Here is a 24,852-nt window from a genome sequence, read left to right as displayed (position 1 = left end):
GAGACATGGTTATCTGAAATAAAAAGAAAATCGCGTCAAATACGTATCTAAAATTATTTAGCCACTTGGTATTAAAAACTTGGATTCCCCTAAAGCTCGCGATAAGCAGTTCATTACGTAACGAGATACCATATTGCGTTCCATGCATCTCCAATAATTGAAGTTGGTTACAAAAATGAATACAAATTTATATGTAGTATGATTGTTCAGGGAACGCGGCTGGCTGAAGGGTCGTCGACCCTACTCACACACACGCAGGCCTCTCTCTCACACACACACACGCAAGGGATTAGGACGGAACAGACACCTGTCGTGTGACTCATCACTGGCTAAAAGAAATTATCTATCATTTTTCTTTAATTTTACTATCGTTGATAGAATCGGTTAATGCTTTTGGCTTCAGCTCAAAATGTTAAGTAAAATGATACCAAACAATATATTTTTTGCTTGCAAAATGTAGAAGTTACGAATATTTTTCTACTATTTCATTTTGTAATAATTTCGTATTTGGACTCATTTTACATGGAATTAAACAACAAATTTACTAACACTAAGCATTTTACAGTATATCTAAAATGATTTGCTACTTTGAGGTATCATACAACATATGTTATATTTCTAGGTAGTGGAGGGGATCGGGGCTTTTAGGCGATTTGGGTGATGGTGTGTGTGTGTGCGTGGGTCGGCTCACTCGCAGGTAGGGCCGAGCTCCAGCGGCTTTCAGTTAAAAATCAACTATATATTGAGGCCACCATTCTACATCAGAGTATAATATTTTTAATGAAAATAAAATTTTACATCTTCTACTACAGTGACATATCTTTCTCAAATAACAGAACCGCGAATAAATACTGTAATCAGAAAGAATTCAAACAGCATTTAAAGAGCACGATTATTTCGTGGCGTAATGAACAAGAACGGTTCCCTGCTTCTATTTAGTTATAGAGGGGCGGGTACAATAAAATCCGGGAGGGTACGATATTTTCGTGTCGGCAAGAACTGGAGCGGTTCCCTGCTTTTACTCTTTACGTCTATGTTAACATGTGTCGAGTAGACTTCAAACAGTGAAACCATTGACTATCCTTATCAACAGATTGCACCACATAATTTTGCTTCAAATTTGAACATTACATGGAAAGTCTTATTTTGTGTATAGGCAATAGTGGTTCACGGATTCGATTTCATAAACAATAGTAAAAAACTAATTTGTTTAGGTATTACAATTAATTTATTACTCTTGTATCTAAAGGCTAATAAAAATAAAAAATGTGTGCATTGAAGAATTTTTAATTCGTTATCTAAAATAAGTAAGACAGCGAGAAAACAAGTTTTTAAAACCAACACCAGCATTGAAATACCTAACGCTAAAAAAATAATAACAGCATGCAGCTTAAATGCAATCTAATGTTGAGTTGTTGAATGAGACTCCAATAAGCACTTCTTTATTTTAAATATAGAGTTAAGACTTGAGACTTCTAAACTCAGTAAATAATAATAGGATAATAGGATGGACAATAATTTGTAGTTCTCTTAGCATTTTATTTTTGCTTCACAACACAACAGTGTCTTAGCATTATTTTGCTTCACAACACAACAGTGTCTAAATCTAAAGTAATGTATAGGCCTACTAATAAAAATACATCAATGAGTACCACTTACCTTTGGTAGCTAAACACGGCAAAAACGAAACTTGAAACTATGTAAGAACTAGTACTACAGACACGCATGTCGTAAATCACAGAATCAGGAAGTCGATGACCGACCGCCCGGCGCCCGCACTCGCACTGGCACTGCACGTTGTTACTTGTGAGGTTTAGGTTAGGGGGTGAAGGTCAAGACTCCAGCATAACAACAAATGTCTCTGTCTCACTCACACAGACTGTCGCTCACGCTCACTACACTAGGAGGCGGGGGAGGGGACAGGGCAGGCGGGAACAACCGACCGCACGTCACACGCCAAAATATAGGCGATCAGTACTCAGTAGTTGGTAACTGGAGGCAGATGTACATGTTGAATAGGGATGAGCATCGATAGGTCAACCATCGATGTTTACCATCGAATATCGATAACACCATCGGTAACATCGTTGCAAAAACATCGATGTTTTTCCAGTTTTTCATCTGCTGTTTATGAGTACAAACACCAGATAAAAACCGGAAAAACATCGATAACCATGTTTTTGCAACGATGTTAAAGATGGTGTTATCGATATTCGATGGTAAACCTATCGATGCTTATCCCATGTACACTGGAGGGTTCCAGTGTACATCGATATCTCAATACTTGGACAAAACATCGATGTCTCGAAAACATCGACTATCGATGATCATTCCTAATATTGAAGAGTGAAGAGTAAATCAAGGTCGCAAATCTTGCATAGCAACCGTGTCAGACACGTCGCTTATGTGTTATTGTGCTGCAACTGCGTGTTTGCTTGTTCATCGTAGCATTTGGGGTACATTTCTTGTTTAATTGTCGAAGAAAAATACTGATACACAATAAATTAAATATTTCCAGGTTTTTACTCTGGATTCCCGGCTAATTCCCGGTTTTTTCCCGATCACTAAAATTCCCGGCTAAATCCCGGTTTTCCCGATTTCCCGGTTGAGTGGTCACCCTGAAAAATGTCAAGAACACTTTTATTTAGCAGTTTTGATTCCCTATCAAACTATACCAAGTTCAAAAAGGTCGAATAAGAAATAGCTGAAATATTACGATTTTTAGTTGTAAAATGGGGTAGGATATGGCAGAAGCTAGTCAGGTTTACTCCATTTTACAACTAAAAATCGTAATATTTCAGCTATTTCTTATTCGATCTTTTTGAACTTGGTACCGTTTGATAGGTGATTAAAAATGCTAAATAAAATCATATGTGGCATTTTTTCATAAAACCAGTCATTTTCGAGTAATTTGAGTTTACAAGTTTTAAATGGCCGCCATTTTGAAATTTTAAAATGAATCAAGATGAACTTTTTTTATGACACGGGTCTCGTCTACCTTAACATACATACAAAGTTTCATAAAGATCGGTTGAAAATATTAAAAGGGGAAAATGTTTATGTAAAAAATACAAAATGGCGGATATCTGGTTAACGAAGCGATTTTGGAAAAAATGTTATTCTTCATTTTCTCTTTATTTTGACCCAAGGAATCACTAGGTAAAATATGTCCCCACCTTTTTTGAACACCCTGTATATGACAAAGCTGAAAGCTACAATGTAAAAAGTGGCAAAATTGAAAGTGAATTTCCTTGCAAAAACGTGTATTTTAATCATACTTTACCTTTGAGATCTCCTAAGATGACTGAAGCTTCTATCATTTCTTCTGTCAACATTTTGTTTTTACTGTTTTTGGGCCTCACTTCTACTTTTTCAGGAGGAGAGTGATTCAAGACTGATTCTGTTTCATTTGTATCCTGATCACAAAGAGTAATAAGTCAAGGATTCAATTAATTTACAACAAATGCCTAATTAATTCAATGCCTATTAATTATCAATAACTAATGTCTGGATTTTAGTAAAGGAATTTGATCAGCTGGACAACTAGGAAGTTGTCCAGAATTTTTGTCAAACACTACCATAGACTAACCAACACAAGTAGACTTCTCAACACAATGTAAATTTTGAAGCTTGTTTCTTGTGACTAGTTCATGTGCTGTGAACTGTGACACTGGGCGCTAGTGTTATGAAATTTAGTTTCTATTATTTTAGGGTTAATTTCTTGATTTGTGCTTTACTGTTTGGTTTTATAACTAGGGGACGAGTTATTGTTTATGACTGGATCGTATTATTTGGTTAAACGCGGTTTCAAATGACTGAAATAACAAGAAACAAATTGTAAACAAAACACAACCGCTACAGTACACCGTACAGAACTAACAATAAAATTGTCTTCAGCTGTTCCATAAGGATGAGAAATCTACTAGGGAGTGTGTTTTATCTATAACACTACACATGGTTGTAGTGTACATAGTCTAGAAGAACATAGATTATTAAGCCCCTGGACTACTATTTCTTTGTCTTTGTTCATTTTATATATTTCATACTCCTCCAGTGTGTCCAATTTGTTACTTTTCCAGCAATAATGTAGAATTTCCAACAGCCGGTCCTAATACCACTCATTGAGTGATTAAAATCGACAAGGTATTGAGCGAATGCAGGAGTAGTCCAAATTTGTGTCTAACATCAATTATTCATTCAAATTTCAAAGCTGATATGTTTCTTTGCAATGCAACATCGTCACAGCTTGCAACACGTCAAATCATCAAAATTTACTAGGGGTCAGCCCCAAAACAATTAATATTTTACTACGACAATAATTTTTGTGGGCAAGTGAAGTACTTCCAAGAACTCGTTGAGTCAGTAGTTTATATCATTTAAGTTTTATCACTTTTATTCCTTTATGACTTTTATGACCAGAATAAAAACACCAGAAAGGCAAAACAATACATTTTAATACTTTACTTTAATACTTTTCAATGAAAGGGCGACCATACTGTAATAAACCTTTAGAGAATAAAACTTAGGTTTTATAAAGCAAAACTGAATACAAGAATTAAACAGAATAAATAAACAAATCTGACTAAAACATTGAGAATGTCAGCTGACATTTTGTACAGTACTTAGAATATCACCACATTCTTCCGCTCTAGTAAATTTTATACGCATCAAAGGGATCACATCATTTGTCCGAGTTTTCAACTGTCCGAGTTTGTTAAAAATTACAAAATATTAGAAAAATCTGTTGTCCGAGTTTTGATAAATAACTAATAATATTTAAATAAATCAACTGTCCGAGTTTTCATTTGTCCGAGTTTATTTAATTATTAAAAAAGTATCAAAATATCAAGTGTCTGAGTTTTCAACTGTCCAAGTAGAGTCAACATCTAAAAAGTGACACCGCGCGCCTAGACTGGCGTTTGCCAACCCAAAAAAAAACTAGCCGGCCGCCGTTGTCTGCAGCCGCTAAATAGTCATAGTCATACACTCAAACTTGTTGTTGTTGTGTTGACTGTAGGTTATGTTGTGTTTGTTTCACACGACAATGAGTTTTAACCTCAAGTTGTCGGTTTATATTACTCACACCGCATTTCCTCACGTCTTTGAGACGGATTATTGGCCTAAGGCCATGATCTGCGGGTTTACTAAGTGTAGAAAGTGTCTTCGAAGTACCAAGCCGGGTTGAGCCCTAGCTTGTGAAACACATCGATAATACATTTAAAACTCCTTTTATTCCAGGTTTATATTTTCAATTTTATATTTGTAGCCAACTTTAGGCTGCCTTTATTGAGTATATTCAAGAAATTCATGATAGTAATTAGTAGGAAATTTAATTCTCTTTCAGAATATCACCTTCCACTTTGGTCGATTTCCTCACCGTTTCAAAGCTATTTGCAAAAACGTTAAGCAACCTCCAGGTTTATAGTAGTGAGAAAATACTGAATTAAAGATGTTGTTGTTAAACTTTGTACAATTAAATCTACAGTTCTACTGAACCGATTTTATTAATTAATAGGTCATTGGATAGCCTAATTTGTGAAGATTTGCAAATAATTATGAAAGTACTGTTGAGGTTGCAAGGAAGATCGTTTGGCTATAAATCGATGATAAATAACTCCATTTTTTGAACAATTTGTGTTGGTTGTGATTTATCTGCGTGCTTTAATGAAATGGAAGCTGATATTTCAATGAAGGTTCTTAGGTCAAAACAAATAGAATAACGTAATTAGAATTAAGTAAATATATCTAAAACTAAATTCCATATCCAAGATATAATCAAATTTATATTTTCTGATTGAGCGATACAGTATCTTGAACTTAACTGATTAAAACTATCAATATCTCAAGTGAAAGCTTTTGAAGTATTTTAAGACCAAGACATATAAAATAACTTAAATAAAAATAGAGTTATGTATCATTGATTGCAGATAGGTACTGAAACGATATTATTTATTGTTGATTCGTAATTCAGCAGTGTGCTTTAGGTAGTCCGATCTTAATAATCAATAGCTCAAATGAAAGCTGGTATTTCACTAAGTTTTTTACACCAAAATGTATAATGTAATTAGAACTGCTGGAATACATCTTTAATTGAAGAGAAAAAAATATTTAGTTGAGTAATACATTAGATAAATTAATGATGATGCTTGATGACAAATATGTGCTTGCATAGCTTTATTTTAAGACAAAAATTATGAAAATCGGGCAGGTAGAAGAGCCCTCCTGTAGCCTAAACCATCGCCTGCCTGCGAAACATTGAACTTGAAAAAAACTAAATTTAACTCCCATAAGAAATGTACACTTTGTACAGGGAGGCAGTTTGTGCATAACTCAAAATATACGTCAAAATGAATGCCGATGCTTGATGGCAAATCTGCGGTACGTCCACACCGCACGCCGCCTTTAGTTTAAGGCCAAAATTATGAAAATCGGTCGGGTAGAAAAGCTAACCCGACTCGGAAAATAAAAACCAATTATTTTTATAGATGGCAATAATTGGTTTACCAGTATGAATAAGAATAAGAATAAGAATAAGAACTTTATTCAGCCAGAAAATATTTCATGCAAATACATTTTATAAATGCATAATCTAATCATACGAAACATGTGTTAATAATTCAACAGCTTATTGTTATATTGTTATCTAATTAATTTTTCTTTGATTAAATGTTGTTGTTAACAATTTGCATTTATGTTTAAAGTGTGTTCCTTATGTTTAATGTGTGATTCTAATGTTATGTGCTTAAACTGTACCATCTATAATATTGTTTTTTTATTTCACGATTCTGAATCAACCACTCGACGGATTTTCATTATTTTTGTGTTGCGAGAAAGATAATTTTGAGAACTAGGGAATGTCGAAGCCATAATTTTAGTTTAGGGTCCCAGTTTTTTTTAAATTAAGTTTTAATTTTTTTTAAGTCCAGCAGCCGACGCTAAGATTCTAAACTAGCTTTTGGCATAAAATAATTTGCTTAACATAACAGCTGTAAACATTCAGCTTTTGTGTCACAAATTCAGCATTTGGATAAAAATGTAAAGACATACTTAGGGTGTACTATTTATACTATGTGTAATGCTAATCATTGGTACGTTCAGTTCTTCTGTAAGAGGATGACAGATTAATTAAATATACATAGTAAAATACTAGGATGTTCAAATTATTTTTTAAATCAATCTTTGTAATCTTCGATTTGTTTTAGAGCAATATAATTTGTTTTAACTAACAGCTGGTTAAATATAAACTATGGAACTATGAGGTTATTTTATTTACTCTTATTTTGTCATTGATTATAGAAAATAAGTAAGATTAGTAGGGATAATTAGACATCAGTTTAAACCATAGTTTTAACCAAAATTAATTATACCACAGTTACAAATCGAGGCTCTGTACACGAGTCTTAATAAAAAAGGATAAATGCAAATTATTTTACTGCTCCAATTTTCAAGGAAAGATTAGAAAAATAACAATGTTTACATGTCTTAATTCTTAATGGTAGCTTTTTGTTTACAATTAATGTTTGTCTGCTTTAACTTTGTTTGGATTAGGCCGGGAAATATTGATGTCATAAAAAGAAGATCAAGAATAATCAGGAATCACGATTTTAAATTACCACAACCTCAGCCGGGTTTTATACAAAGATAAACAGATGGATGACATAGATTGAACACTACGTCAACTGGCCTAGGATACTGCAATTAGACAAACCATCCTTTTATGAAATCGTGTTCAGTTGTGGTTACGTTTAGGGGCACCTATATCAGCGCCCCCAAACGTGAAAATATCACTTTTATTTCAACTATGAATATATTGTAGTTTAAATTAACTAATATGGGAAATTACGATGTACGTTTATTCAATGAGGGTGGGTAATTATCAAGGATAGAACTGATAACGGTGTGGATAATAAACATTGACAATTACGTCATTAGCTTTACTAGCGTGTTTACTTATTATATTCCTGCTACATGTGACCACTTATTTTTTTCAAATGAATGTTATTTGAACCAAACAGCTGTTTCAAAACAAACTGTTATTGTTTTTACTTTTCTTTGTTTACACTTATTTATTTAGCAATTAATGCAGTGAAATTGATATAAAAGGATAGGTGTGACGATTTATGTGTACTGTGAATTTTATTGGATATTATCGTTTTATTTTTGGCCGTTTCTATTCAGATCTACTGGAAATTGTGTATAGTAGTTGTATTGTAGTGATAATAATTATGGAAGAGGCAGGTATGCTATGGAAGGTGGTATCGTTGACTAGGTCTATCCACTTCTCAATTGACTATTTCTCTCTACCGTAGGCTACTTATAATCAGAGTGTGTCTGTGCGAATTGGCTGCAAATCTCACTTCAACGCTTTTCACATCGTAAAAATTGCAGGATTGCTGTTTTATTGTAAAATTATCGGATTTAAAATGCATATCGTATAGGCCTATGATGGAATAAAAACATATTTGGTCACACAACATTTGTTTACAAGATGATTTTTCACATTAAAACTGCAAGAAACTTTGCCTTTATTTGTGTAAACTAGCTGATGTGAATTGTACACGGTTTTAACTGACTATATACTGAATTTCCGTACGTAGGACGGGCTAACACCTCGTTAATATTAGTGAGTAAAGTGGTGTATGGATTTCATAACCATTATTTTACTAGAGACCGTTGTATTTAACCACAACGGGCACTGTTGCTAGTATTACTATATAAATATTGTAAAATGTTTTATCCAGTTGCTGTAAATTACTACTAATTTAACAAAATATGGACACGGCTCAAATGGGCAACGTGCCCTTCTGCACTACTTGTATTATTTTGTAATGTATTACATAGTCAAAGATTTTTTTTTATGATTGAAAACATGTGTGACAATAATCTCATGAACCTATGATGATCTGTAGAATAATATGATAAAATATAGATAAAAGTGGTGAAAAAGGCAGACAACAACCCGTACAACAGATATTAGATAATCCCATAAGAAATTATTGTAAGAGTTCTGTGATAAAAGGAATTTCCACTGATTTTGTAATGGAACGTTATATTGCAAAATATGACATGATACAGAAGAAAATGAATTTTAAAATCAGAAAATAACATTGCAAATACTTCTTTTGGACAACTCAGTAACTCCCAATAAATGTGTGTTGTTTAAAACACAATTTAAAAATTAACAGCTGTTTCATTAATAATTTATTTTTGTAAAAAAATACAACCGACTTCAAATGCTCTAAAAAGAATGAAATAATTTCAATAAAGTAAACTTTTGTATTAGTCAAGCTCACGTATTTTAAGTCGGCATTATGATGATTTTTTATACAAAATTTAAAGAGGATGTCCACATTGCAGGTGACTATCTATAACTAAAGGTAATTATAATCGTATAGTGGTATTAACGAATATCTTCCATATAGAACATTTGTGTGTGCTATTTTCACTATGCATTCATTCTGAAGTAAACATAAAATACAAGAAAATACTTCCTTTCATTATATAAACAAACAGTTCAGTATGTTTTTTTATATATTTATTTATGTTATCCTGCTACAATTTATTGATTTTCAAAATACACTCTCAATATCTTTTATTTTATTCGTATTTGCAGTTAGAGCCGACTTGAAATACGTGAGCTTGACTAATACAAAAGTTTACTTTATTGAAATTATTTCATTCTTTTTAGAGTATTTGAAGTCGGTTGTATTTTTTTACAAAAATTAATTATTTCATGATTTTTAGTGACTGTATAATTTGTTATATATTAATTACTGGAAGTTTTTTGATAAACAAAACTGTTTGAAACAATCAAAAGTGCCACAGAACAATCATTATTTATAAACTGCTTGAGTCACCTGTTCAGGTTAAATAATCAATGGGTATAAAAATTTACATTTTTGGATTTTCCTTAAAAAAAAAAACAAAAAAAAAAAACAAAGAGTTGTCCATTACATTAGGCCTAATGAAAAACTAAATGTCTTTCCTAGAGACATTGAAATGTCAGACATTATCGTTTCCTGAAATTGGTGTACTTCTACATTATAAAACTAAATACAGTAAGGTCTCAAGCCTTTTGGAACAATAAGAAAGTTATTCCTCAGCCACCAGCACTAAAAGATCTCTTAAAAGTAGAAAATCGGTTGTTATCACGTATATTACCTTTGAAAAATACGTAGGCCCTATATGAAAGATTGGTTCAGCTAAAAGTGGTGTAAGGGGTAGGTGGTTTTGTTTGCTCAAGATGTAATCAAAATTTCAAATCAGCTTCCCATTTCCGAACCAGGCATATTATTGACAGTGAAGAATATTAATAAACATTCCACATCTTCAAATGCATGTTTAGTAATTTAAATATTTAACACTTTTAAGACGATTGACGATTATGCAATCTCACACCTCTTATGTCGTTTAAGGAATAATTGCATCTAATTTATATTTGGACCTCTTTTACGAATGCTTTGGTTTTCACAATACACCTTAAATTGTCAATATCATACAGCTATTCACTATGTTTTTATAAGTCAGAACATTCAATACTCAAAACAATCATACACAAATCAGGTAAAAAGTTTAAAAACCTTTTTTATAGGAACCAAAACAAAATGCATTTTTTCAATGTAACTTTTAGGCTCCATGGCAAGAAATAGTTTATCTATATAATACGCAAGCAGTTTTCTTTTCACAGTCATAACTCAATAACGGCTTGATGGATTTTAAAGTTTGAGGTGTCAAATCAAAGGTATTTTCACGTAGATGTGCAAATACGTCTGAGAATATTAAGAAAGGGCACCACTTTAAGTACACTTAAGGGCTAAAGTTTGGAAGGCGGCGCTATCTGTTGACATTAGATCAAACTCATTTTCTTTTGTTTACAAATAACATATGTACGTAGTTTTAAATATTTTTAAGGTTAACCGCAGACTGCAGGACTTAAAACTTCCAGTATATTTTATTATATTTTGTTTACATTATATTATATTTGTTTATTATATTGTATTATATTTTGTTTCAATCTATTAACTAAGTCTGGTTCATAATAAAGAGTTTCACAGGGCAGTTATCCGTTACATTACCATATGATCATGTAATTTACAATGTGTATCAAAATTCAAATTCCTTTATAGTGCTTTTAGTGCAGTAAAAATAGGGTTTGAGGTGGAACTAATTGCAACATAAATTATTCCAGTTAGAAATGGTAGGTAAAACACTTATAAAAAACATACTAAAAATATTCATTTGTACTGTACGCGAAATACGGTTTTTTGGCCGCCATTTAAAAAAAGTGTAAAATTTTAAATTATTGTAAAAAAATCTGGTTTGGTATCAAATTATAGAACATTTCATGCTGGAAAAGAATATAATGGTTGAATTTAAAATATACTGTTAACAGTGATGCACTACAGGCGAAAAAAGGTGCGTTTAAAAACGTGGCATTTGAAAAGTTTTTTTATTTATAAATTACTAGCTGGCCCGACAGACGTCGTCCTGTCCTAATGTGGTTTTATGTCAAATCCTCGTTCTTTTTCAAGATGAGCTCGTTCGCATGGCTCAATCACGTCCTGGTTGAAGTTCGTTCGCTACGCTCACTCACTTTTTGGTTGCAAATTAGCTGTCATAAATAAAAAAAAATAATAGTGCTGCACCCTGTTGGCAAACCTCTTAACTTTTTAATGCTGTTCAATCACAGAATCAAATTGTTTAGTTGAACCAGCTGTTAAGATTCTTTAATTCCATTTAAATATAATTACTCATAAGGTTAACATGGGGAACTCCAGAGCCACTGGGGCGGAGCCCTTTTGACGGATCTGCACCAAACTTCACACAAACCATCCTTGAATAATGCTTAATAATGCCTGAAAGTGTCATTACAATCTGTCGAGCGGTTTTGGAGTCCATAAAGGACAAACATACTAATATACAAACATACATTTGATTTTATATATTGTATAGATTTTATACGTTTAAAATTTTTTTTTTTCCATTTTTGACCCTTAAAACGTAAAATTTCCCTTCTAGACCTTTTTAAAGAGCTTAAAAAACAAATAGTTAAGTATATCAAAGGGGTTTTGTACGATTATTGGTAACGGGGAAAATTCAAAAAATTGGAAATTTAAAATCCCCAAGTTATTCTTATGGAGAATATGGTAAAAAGTTGTAGTTTCCTTGTTTATGGATATATTTTGATAAAACTTTGCAGATTTATTTATTTTATACTAAACAGTTAATATTTTACTAAAAACACGCTTAATTAGTTTCCTTGTAGCAGCAAACCTTGGTACTCGTTTGTCAATATGAAGCATCTGTTTCATGAAGAAACTGTCTAGGTAGCTTCATTTAAATGGTTGTAACTAACAGCTGTAGGAATGTTAACCTATACTCTAATACGAGCAATGTTTGCATGTATGTATGTATGTATGTATGTATGCTTGCTTGCACAAAGATCTCGAAAACGGTTCCGACGATTTTCTTCAAATGTTGTAAATAGCTTAATTCTGGCCTAAAAACGAGTTTACTGCAGTTAGAACTGCCAACAAAAATCTAATTACATAGAAAAATGAAACTAAAAATCACATTTTTTTAACATTAGTCTTATGGGTTGCTAGGTAACCTTGTTGGCTGAATTAAATAACAAGGAAAAAGTAAACAAAAGACTTGAAGTTGTAGCATGTGTTCATAATAAGCCAACTACCCACAGTATACTAGCAAATTACAAATACAGTACAAGAGGAAAAACATCATTTAGCAAGATTATAGGCTACTGAAGATTACTCGATATATTGTAGTCAAGGGTAGCAGTGAGAAGTCTGGGATCTGTTTATGACGATTAGATAAGGGTATGGGCAATCCTAAAATGCTATGGGAAGGGAGGGAAACAGGTCCGTGACGTAGGAAGTGGTGAAGGAAGTAGTCAAGGCGAGTAGTCCGGAGCGTGGGAACTGTTCATGACGATTAGATAAGGGTATGGGCAATCCTAAAATGCTATGGGAAGGGAGGGAAACAGGTCCGTGACGAAGGAAGGTGTTAAGGAAGTAGTCAAGGCGAGCTGTCCGGGGGAACTGTTTATGATGATTGGATAAGGGTATGGGCAATCCTAAAATGCTATGGGAAGGGAGGGAAACAGGTCCGTGACGTAGGAAGTGATGAAGGAAGTAGTAAAGGCGAGCAGTCCGGAGTGTGGGGACTGTTTATTACGATAAGATCAGGGTATCTGCAATCCTAAAATGCTATGGGAAGGGAGGGAAACAGGTCCGCGACGTAGGAAGTGGTGAAGGAAGTAGTCAAGACGAGTAGTCCGGAGTGTGGGAACTGTTTATGACAATTAGATTAAGGTATCTGCAATCCTAAAATGCTATGGGAAGGAAGGAAAACAGGTCCGCGACGTAGGAAGGTGTTAAGGAAGTAGTCAAGGTGAGCTGTCCGGAGTGTGGGAACTGTTTATGACGATTAGATAAAGGTATGGGCAATCCTAAAATGCTATGGGAAGGGAGGGAAACAGGTCCGTGACGTAGGAAGTGATGAAGGAAGTAGTCAAGGCGAGCTGTCCGGAGTTTGGGAACTGTTTATGACGATTAGATTAAGGTTTCTACAATCCTAAAATGCTATGGGAAGGGAGGAAAACAGGTCCGCGACGTAGGAAGTGGCGAAGGAAGTAGTCAAGGCGAGCTGTCCGTAGTGTGGGAACTGTTTATGACGATTAGATTAAGGTATCTGCAATTCTGAAATGCTATGGGAAGGGAGGGAAACAGGTCAATGACGTAGGAAATGGTGTAGGACGTAGTAAAGACGAGCTGTCCGGAGTGTGGGAACTGTTAATAACGATTAGATTAAGGTATCTACAATCCTAAAGTGCTATGGAAATGGAGGGAAACAGGTCCATGACGTAGGAAATGGTGTAGGACGTAGTAAAGGCGAGCCGTGTGGAGTTTGGGAATGGATCTGTGTCTCCAATACAGTACTAAGACTGCTTTCAGAGTGGACTAATGATTTTCCCCGAGCAAAGCTCGGTCCCCAGGTACTTATTATTAATTGCCTTCTCTGAAAAAATATAAACAGAATAAATGTTGAATATTTGAGGTTTTCAGCATTTCTCACCAAACAAATATTTTTCTTAAACATAATGCTATATATGGTACCAAATAGAAACTCTCCTGATAATTTTGGTGGTGGAACCACGCTGATCGGTAAAAGAATGACAGAGAAATTTGTGAACATACATAGAAAAAAAAAATATCGCCACAGACAAATTGAGAACCTCCTCCTTTTGTTGGTAGTAGGGAAGAGGAATGTTGCTGGAAGTCAACAGTCCCGGAAGATCAAATAATTTATACCTGTGCCGCTAGGTCAAAAACTACAATGTTTGCAGTGTCTGTAGATCAAAAGTCCCAGTAAGTCAAATAATACAGTCCGAGCTAAAAACGTGGTCTATGTTAAAGCAATTGACTTATTGGGAATTTGACCTAATGCAACAGCAGTTTTAATATAACGAAATACGGTAAAATACAAGTTCAGTTTCGCTGAGTCAACAGTGCCTGAAGATCAAAAGCAATAAAAGTGAACGTCGATTCAGTGTAAAGTAGACCTCCTGCAACGCTTACTACACCAACAAAACTCGCTTTTAGTTACTTCGTGTTTTGTCATAATTAGAATAGAGCTAAAATTATCATATTTGGTACATAGCTTATCTATTAATGCTTCTTGCCAACTGTTTGGTCAACACTGTAAATAGGTATAGCCTTTCGTCAAAATTTGTGGCATAAAATACCCGCAAGGACGATCTGAAAATTTCTGGTTATTGTATACGTTTGTAAAAGGAGATCCATTTAATTGTAGAACTATTTTATGAGTTATAATGTAGTCTACATATAAACTGTGTAAATGTATTATGCCTCGGTAGGGTTGAAACCTGTCCAAACTATCATATATATTATTAAAACGTAAATGGGGTTTTTCACGATTCTGAATCAACCAGACGATGGATTTTCATTAGTTTTGTGTTGAAAGAAAGACAATTTTGAGAACTAGGGAATTTCAAAGCTATCCTTATATATAATACGTGAAGGCGATTTCTACAAAACACTAACCCTCCGTTAATAATGGACGAATTTTTAGAAACGACGTGTCAAAATAAAGTATTTTTTGTGTAGATGCCCCCTTTCACCAATTCCTGTAATAAAAATCATCGGGCTTTGCCCCACAGGCCATCAGAGTTGGATTTTCTCCCATAAGATTAACATGGGGGAATTTAAATATTTAATTGGAAACTTTGTCCCCACTAATTTGAGAGAACAGCTGGGCGTAGAAACTTGGTAGAGGTGTCCAAAGAAAGGTCTTGGTCTGTAGATGAGTTATCAAAAGAAAAACTAAGCAAACTCCCATAGGGCTCTGCCCCAGAAGCCCTTAAAGATCCCTCCACAGAGTTGTTTACATTTTGGCCATGTAAATAATACTTTTTAATAAAACAGCTGTTCATTTTAAAATTGTATTTCAAACAACACATATTTATTGGGAGTTACTGAATTGTACCAAATAACTATTTGCAATGTTATTTTCTGATTTTAAAATTGATTTTCCTCTTTATCATGTCATGTTTTGCAATATAACGTTCCATTACGAAATCAGTGGAAAATCCTTTTATCACAGCAATTCTTAAATTATTTCTTATTGAACTATCTTATATCTATTGTACGGGTTGGTGTCTGCCTTTTTCACCACTTTTGCCCACATTTTATCATATTATTCTACACATATCCAATATTTATATAGAAATATCTGCTCTTATCGTGTCTAATAAAATCCAAACATAGAAACCTTGCCTAAAATGGTACCCATCTTGAAAAATTATTATCACCTGCCTATATTACGGACTTTGGCGCATTATGGCGGGTTGGTAACATTATTGAAAATAACACTACATTTTGGCTGTAAAATAAGGTACAAAGAGAAAATACGATTTAAGCAGCTACTGTCATGACAGAAAGGTCATATTCCTTTTAAACTAGATCACATAATCCTTTATAAGATACGTTGATTACCAATATGTAAACGTCAATATATACGTAACAACTAATTTACAGTATTTTTGCTTTTTGGAAATGTCCCATTGCTATGTCATTTGCATTATTTGTTGCCAATGAAGCCGCCAAGACCATATAAATGAGGAGGCCCCTAACAGTTCAAGAATAAAAGCCAACTTTACTTCAAGTATTCCACCACACCTAACATTCCGTAGAGAGATTATTTTGACAACTTTATGTTATTGATAAGGCTGAGACAACTAACTGACATCCCCCATGTCAAGGAATTCCAGCTTTAATAGTAACCCCACAATCAATTTCTCAAAACTATGCTAGAGGGTTCATTCATTGGCACGGAAGTACGATATGAACTGACGCGACGTGACGAAGGAAAAATCAAACTTACACTGTAACGGATATACCTCCCTTTGAAGTTAGAATAATATGTCTTCCCAAAAAATATTTTCTTTTCAAATAAAATCATATTACACTGATGAAATCACAGAAGTGTTTAACTACAAAAGACCCACCAATACGATTTTAATACTATTTAAAGGTTCTTCCAAAGGAAGAGATATCATATAACATACTAATAATAACTCCGATGACGTACGGTATGGGAAATATTTTAATCATAGAATGATCAACCAAATTTGGCAACTAACGCAATTAAAATCATTATTGTTTTTATACTTATTACCCTTTAAACAATGCTAAATGCTCAAAGTATGTATATTTCCCCCAATTTATCGCAGTTAGATGAATTAACGTAAGCCTTGAAAGTAACCGTCGATTTCGACGGGTTTCACCTAGTAATTTAAAATTAGTGTCCCAGTTTTTTATAAATTAAGTTTAAGTTTTTAAAAAGTCTAGCAGCCGATGCTAACCTTCTCCAATAAGTCAATGCTTCTAGCTAGCTTTTAGTACAATATAATTTGCTTATTATAACAGCTGTAACATTCAGCATTTGTGACACAAATTCCAATTTGTGTGGAAGAAAATTCAAATACATACTTATGTTTGGCTTATTTATACTATGTGTAATGCTGACCATTGATACATTTAATTCTTCGGTACGAGGATGGCAGATTAATTAAATATGCATAGTAAAATACAGTAGGCCTAGTAGGATGTTCAAATTATTTTTTAAAGTATTCTTTGTAATCATCGATTTGTTTTAGTCCAATATAATTTGTTTTAACTAACAGCTGGTTGAATGTGCTATGTATACTTATAAAAGGCAAAGCCCTCACTGACACACTCACTCATCATCACTAATTCTCCCACTTCCCATTTACCTAGGAGGCTGAAATTCGATACACCGATTCTTTGGGCATTAAATAGGAAAACTGAGTAATTTTTATTATGATAGGGCATTCGAGCTTCGCCCCAGTGGCTCTGGAGTTTCCCATGTTTACCTTATGATTTTTCATATTTAAAAGGAATTAATGAATCTTAACAGCTGTGTCAATTAAACAATTTATGACAACAGCTAATTTGCAACCAAAAGCTGAGTGAGCGTTTCGAACGAACTTCAACCTGGAGGCGAGTTAACCCCAAGGCAAGTGAGCTCAGCGAACGAGCTCCAACCTAAAGGTGAGTGAGAGTAGCGAACGAACTTCAACCAGGACGTGATTGAGCCATGCGAACGAGCTCATCTTGAAAATTAATTAGTTAAACGGGGCAAAGCCAGCGGGTACAGCTAGTTATTCTATAGAATTATTAGGTTTTTAGCGAATAGTTTGTTATAGCAATGAACAATTTGAGAGTATCGTATTGTTTAAGTTGATGGAAAATCTCTGTTGATCCTGTTTTACAAGCAAACCAAAAAGATACAGTAGTCACCACTCTATGCGACATATTCTAACCAGAAAATTGTAATCGTATGATTCTATAAGCATTGGTAGGATTGCAAAGTACTACACAAACATTATTTCAAGGGTAATAACAGTCACAATTTCCGCTGACTTTAAAAGAGTCAACTAAACTATTATACTAATGGACACACAACTAAATGGAACAACTAATGGAAATTCTCACGATGTACATTCGTTCGATATAAGCATTGAGTATACACGTCAGTACATACGTGTATACCCAATGATATAAGCAACGGTTCTTGCAATTTATTGCTTATTGTTTTTTAGATTTATTTTCGGACTTACTCACACTCATTTAAGGTTTTCCACGTTTGTCATTGATAATGTAGCCATGTTGCTTTGAAATGGCGACCATACAAATGTATGCATTTTAAGCCAAGTATGAATGGAGATGAGTGTGGGATGAGTGGAGCGATCTTGTTGTCCTGTTTGTGACTAAGGCCGACATAATCCTTAGTCACAGCTGTTAATTAATAGTGCATACAGTCAATTAATAGCAGCAGAGGTCAAGTTTGGTATCAAATTAAAGGTTTTATTCATAAAAATACATTGCCGCAAACCCAAACTCAAACGATGATGATGATAATAACGTTAATGATGTCGCTAAAACGTATCGTTTGAAATTTAACAGCTGAAAATAAGTGAAATAGAAAAGGTTTTGGTTAAATCCATCAAATTGTAATTGGACACTAGTAAATACTAGTGCACTTGTTGCTACCTCCCCCCTTCGGTTTCATGTATTCCTCTCAATCAGTTCAAACCTAGGAGGATTAAACATTAATGTTTCCTAATTAATGTTAAATCCTCCTAGATTCAAACCTGAAACACCCAGATCGAAACTCGCCTGTCGTTATTTTACCATCGCCTTTTTTTTTAAATATATTTTTCAAAAAAGAAAGATTATATTGATTTACTTTGGATTTTAAAAATGTTAACGTTTTATTTTGTTAAAGATTTATGGTGAAACGTAAATATTGTGGTGTAGTAAAGTATATTATATTGTAGTTAAGTGTTAAATTTTGAAATTTTAGGGTGAATCGAGATGAATCTTTTTTATAACATGGGTCTCTCCAACCTTAACATACATACCAAGTTTCATAAACATCGGTTGGAAAAGTGCAAAGATAAATATTTGTATGTAAAAAATACAAAATGGTGGATATCTGGTTAACGAAACGATTTTGGAAAAAATGTTATCCTTGATTTTCTGTTTATTTTGACCCAAGGAATTACAAGGTAAAGTATCTCCCCGCTTATTTTTAACACCCTGTTTATGATGTATTCTTATAAGTGAAAAATGTAAGCTGGTAATACAGAAAGATGTTTTATAAATAATATGAATGAACTGGTGATCTGTATATTCATCTTTTTCTTGTTCTTAGAACTGTAAATTAAAAGTCCACTCAGCAGTCGCATCGTACGATGTAGTTCTTTCCATGCGTTGCCAAATGCTAAATTTGCCGTCCTCTTCAACCCAAGTTATCTATTGAACCACTGATTGTAAAAAATAAAAAAAAAAATATATTTTACGCATCACACTTTTGGCTACAACTTTGCCACAGACGAAACCTCTCTAACCCAAAAACAAACAAAAATCTCGCATGCTAACTTTTTCATGTTAGAAATCACGATTTAAAACTATTTCACCATACATATCAATTTTTATTAATTAGATCGGTAAATAGTTTAAAGTTCCAACAAAATAGTCATCGAGTAGGACTAACCAAGAAGCTCTGTGCCAATTTTCAAAATTTTAGCACAACTTTAAGTACACCAAAACACAAAATTATTGAAGTCATGTGTCGAGAGGACTATCGTTGTTTTTAACAGATTATACTTTTGACCTTCCGGCATTTTTGACTCAGCGAAACTGAACTAATATTTTATCTTATTTCGTTATATTAAAACTGCTGTTGCATTAGGTCAAATTCCCAATAAGTCAATTGCTTTAACATAGACCATGTTTTTAGCTCGGACTGTACTATTTGACTTACTGGGATTTTTGATCTACAGGGGTAGCGGATTTCTACCCCCGGATATTTACCCCCATGAAAAAACGCCTACGTCATTTTGACGTCACGAGGGGCGGGGCTTATACACTTTCGAGAAACAGCCCGCGACTGGAAATCTACCCCCGGACATCTACCCCCAGACATCTACCCCCGGACATCTACCCCCGGACATTTACCCCCAGACATCTACCCCCGTGGTCAGCTCTGCCGCGTATCGGCCAATATTCATTGTTGTAATTGATTTTATAAATTTCTTTACCTTCTTATATCCAGTAGTAAACATGCGATATGTCGATGCTGTTTTAACATTATCCATATTTGTTATTCAATAAGTTGTAACAGTCCTTTTCAACCCGACCTACTTCACTGATTTTTACGATCGAGATGTCTTTTAAAAGCTTAAGATCTAGCGCAGCACAAAATGGTAATTGAAAGGTTATTTCGATTAGGGCTTCAAAAGGTTGACCCCTAAAGCCTTTGATTTATTCCTAGAAGGTGCTTCCAATGGTTGACCAACTTTTACACATACAGTAACAGTTTAAAAGTGAAATGTGAGTAGTACTCATCACATCAATTTTTAAGTCAGGTTGTGAAAACATGAATAGATCGTCTGCAACTGCAATTATTATGAGATGAAAAAGTTATGAAAATAATATAATATTGCGTACTTTTCACATGGTCAAGTGTTACATCGTACTGAACCATTGTTTTTACACACATTTCTTAAAGGATAAAGTGAATAAACTGTGGTGAACTTCCAGTTTATTCAATGTAGGCCTAGTAGTAATAATTGTTTGGTAAACCAAAACTCAGTTGTAAACTGTTAAATTGAGAAAGAGGATCAATAAAAGTCAGGTGAATAATGGTAAATTTTGCATATCACCTAGTAGGTAGTAAAAAAAATTGTTTCTAAGATTTTAGATGCGTACTAAGAAACGATTTTAAGTATTTTCTCTTAAATACCTAAAATAAGACAATTGAGTTGTAAACTGTTAAATTGAGAAAGAGGATCAATAAAAGTCAGGTGTATAATGGTAAATTTTTCACATCACCTAGTAGTAAAAAAATAGTTTCTAAGATTTTAGATGCGTACTAAGAAAGGATTTTAAAGTATTTTCTCTTAAAGACCTAAAATAAGACAATTATTAAAATTCAAAATAATGGCCACATTCAATTTTTTAAGCATAGCCTAATATCTTTTAATATATATATACGCCTAAATACCCCCATTGCAGCACATTCGCATATTCAGAGAATGTATAAAGTCTTGTTGGAAAATCCTGCCTTAAAACAAAACTTGTCAACTTATGTCAATAAATAAGTGTTCAAAAGATTCATTCATAAGAATACCATCTGGAAGTGAATAAGCAGGTTTCCTGTCAGTAATGTGTTAAAATGAGGCATTTTAAGGTAGTATACAGAACAGAATTAGGCGAAACCCGTCAACATTGACGGTTAGGTACTTTCAAGGCTTATGCTAATTCATATAACTGCGACAAATAGATTGAAGTAATAAAAATTTTGAGCATTTAGCTAGCTCTTTAGCTTTTTTGATGAGTAATAAGTGTAAAAGCAATAATGACTATTGCATAAGTTACAAAATATGGTTGATCATTCAATGAATAAAATATTTCCCATACCGTACGTCATAAGAGTTATTATTACAATGTTAACTGGTTTCTCTTCTTTTGGAAGAACCTTTAAATAGTATTAAAACCGTATTGGTCAATCTTTTGTGATAAACACTTCCGATCCGCGCTCATGCATGCGCCGTTAGCTGTTACCATTGACTTTATATCTCTACACGTGTAGAGATATAAAGTCAATGCTGTTACTGTAGGCCTATGTGAAAGTTGGTCAACCATTTAAATCACTGTCTTGAAATGAATCAAATCCTTAAGGGTCTTACTTTTGAAGCCCTTTATCAACATGTAGTTTTAAATACCATTTTGCGTTGAGCTGGATCATAAGATTTAAAATTACACCTTAATCATAAATATCAGTGAAGTAGTTTGAGTGAAAAAGGGCTGTTACAGCTTATTTTATTAGGAAGATAGATAATGTTAAACAAGGCAATGACATATCACATGCTTAATACTAGATAATAGAGGGTAATGATTAACCAAAGAGCCGTTGATTTACATAAAGCAATTTATAAAATCAATTACAACAATGAATATTGGCCGATACGCGGCAGAGCTGACCACGTGGGGTAGATGTCTGGGGGTAAATGTCCGGGGGTAGATGTCCGGGGGTAGATGTCTGGGGGTAGATGTCCGGGGGTAGATGTCCGGGGGTAGATTTCCAGTCGCGGGCTGTTTCTCGAACGTGTATAAGCCCCGCCCCTCGTGACGTCAAAATGACGTAGGCGTTTTTTCATGGGGGTAAATATCCGGGGGTAGAAATCCGGCGACCCGATCTACAGACACTGCAAACATTGTAGTTTTTGACCTAGCGGCACAGGTATAAATTATTTGACCTTCCGGGACTGTTGACTTTCTGCAACGCGTCCGTAGGGAAGTCGGTTAAAAAGTATTATTCACGTGGCCAAAATGTAAACAAATCTGTCGAGGGATCTTTAAAGGCTTCTGGGGCAGAGCCCTAAGGGACTTTACTTTTTGTTTCTTTTGATAACTCATCTACAGACCAAGGCCTTTCTTTGGAGACCTCTACCAAGTTTCTGCATCCATCCGTTCTCTCAAATTAGTGGTGACAAAGTTTCCAATTAAATATTTAGATTCCCCCATGTTAATCTTATGGGAGAAAACCTAACTTCGATGGAAGATCCTGTCCAAACTAATAATTGCAAAACTACAGATCAGGGCTATTTTTATGACATTTTAATCATCAAAATCTGTCCAAAAATGAGGGAGGAGTTCTGTTCACAAAAATCGGCTTAGCGTATTATATATATACTAGTGAACCTGTGCGGCTCAATGCCCCGCAAAATAACATATGAATTTAGAAAACAAATTCATCGTATTATATATTGACTCGACATCGAAAATTAAATACAGTAATAATGAAGCCTTGGAAGGGAAGCAGTCCAGCCATTTTCTAGCTGTATGTGTATTATATTTAGTAAATTAATAAGTGTTCAACTTCAAGTATGTTATAGGCAGCGAGCAAGGTTATAGGGTAGTTATGTTTTAAAGATTTTTATAAAACATTTTACAAAACATTTTATCATATCAAACCAGTAGGCCTATGTAGCATATTTTGAGGGTCATAAAAATGCTGCTTGAAGAAAAAACACTTATAAAAATAAACACTAAAAAAACAATATTTTTTATCACAAAAGCACTTCCATGAATACTACGATTTTAGCCTTAAAGTTACCTTCAGGACGATTACCCTGGTCAGAGTTTTCCGTAACGAATATGCTTATCCTATTAAAAGATGTAGCCTTACTTAAAACAACAAATAATATAGTTCCTTATGACTGAAATTGGTCTGGGTAAGAACAGCGCTGCAAATGCCAAAGGTAACAGAAATTACCATCTTTCCATTTTAACCCTCCCAGTGTTACTTGACGAAAATTCGACAAGCAGCACACTTTGTGTAGTGTTACTTGTCGATTTTTCGACACGCAGACATCGTTTACGGCGAAGGCTCTATGACTGACTGAATCGGATTGAACTGGATCGAGTTAGGTATCGTTCTTTCCGTTATATTCTAAGCTTTCTCCAGAGGTCTGTCTCAGCGCTGTATGTTCTCCGAGCCGATCGTAATTGTAGCAGACAGCTGACGTGCGTGTATTTGTAAACAGCTAGGTTACCCTCGGACCGATGACTGATGTGTTTTATTACGTTTATCATTGTTTTAGTGTTAAAAATCAAAAGTAGTGATATACGTGGTGCATTATAAGAAGATTTAAGTGGTTTTGAAGTGCTGGTTGATGATCCTGAAGAAGTAGGTAGTGATATTGATGTAAATTATCAGCCAGATTCCTAGCTATGGTTAGGCTATGCATTCTTAGCTAAACGCTATGTACTGAAATCTGTTTTTTGCCCATAACTTATTTATTTGCAAATCTACTTCCTTATATTATTATATATTTGTAATCCTCATAAAATTTAGAACAAAGTGGCTATTTTCAAATATTTATAGGCCTATAATTTATACAATTTCATTGAGCGCAAACTTATTTTTTTTTTTCAATTTTTCCAAAATAATTTTTTTTTTACCTAAAAAAATTTTTTGAAACAAATATTCCTTATGTTTTATGTATGATATTCAAGCCCATGATTTTCCAAACATTAGACATGGTATATAGAACATTAGAATTAACATTGTTTTAAGCTTCTCAGATCCGTTTTAATAAAACCTTGCAAATGCGCCAAAAATAGGTGGACATTAAGGCCTAAACTATGGACACTTGGAGGGTTAAAAGGTAAGTTTGTTTAAGACGGGTAAATTTTTATCCTCAAAAATCAAAATATGCCCCACTCACTTGTTCCAGAAGACTTAACATTGTATTAAGTTGTTAACCATTCTGATCACATGAAGCCTTGTGCCATTAATGAGGCCCTTTTTGATGTATTAATATTCCTCATCAATAAAACCACTGCCCCCTTTTATTAGTCTAATCTGTGTCTTAGCAATCCACTGACCTCTATATTTAAAAACTCAGTTGGATTTTCTAGATGGGTGTCTCCGCCTTCGTCTGTTTTCAAGGACCCACTCTTCTTCCCCTTGGCAAACTGACAATTCCTGACCTGACTTGTCAAGTTCATGTAGTAATTCATTAATACTGTTAGTTTATAAAGAAAATTTGATAAAAGTTACTTGGCTTGGTGCTTTCATAACTGCAAACTCAAAATACACCCACAAGTAAAAAAAGAATCTAGATATTGGTTAAAAGTTTGTGTAATAACATTATTCACATGAAGTAGATGATTTGTTTGATTTGTCGATCAGCTGTTTAAGTTTCAAATGAATTAA

At 34.0% G+C, this 24,852-nt stretch overlaps 1 protein-coding gene across 2 annotated transcripts in view; it reads right to left on the bottom strand.

Annotated features, from left to right (window-relative positions):
- Positions 1 to 24,852, bottom strand: part of LOC128987859 (transcription factor E2F4-like) — a 100,469-nt gene that overhangs the window by 13,891 nt on the left and 61,726 nt on the right. For both annotated transcript variants that reach the window (XM_054408917.1, XM_054408918.1), the window contains one exon: positions 3,284 to 3,416. In XM_054408917.1, coding sequence (XP_054264892.1) covers positions 3,284 to 3,416 — 133 coding nt within the window. The remainder of the gene's footprint in view (positions 1 to 3,283; positions 3,417 to 24,852) is intronic.

Source organism: Macrosteles quadrilineatus, unplaced genomic scaffold (assembly GCF_028750875.1).
Source record: "Macrosteles quadrilineatus isolate MER2022 unplaced genomic scaffold, UCM_ALF_1.0 Scaffold_2__2_contigs__length_208266976, whole genome shotgun sequence".
NCBI classification, from domain to species: domain Eukaryota; kingdom Metazoa; phylum Arthropoda; class Insecta; order Hemiptera; family Cicadellidae; genus Macrosteles; species Macrosteles quadrilineatus.
This window is presented reverse-complemented; position numbering and strand designations above follow the sequence as displayed.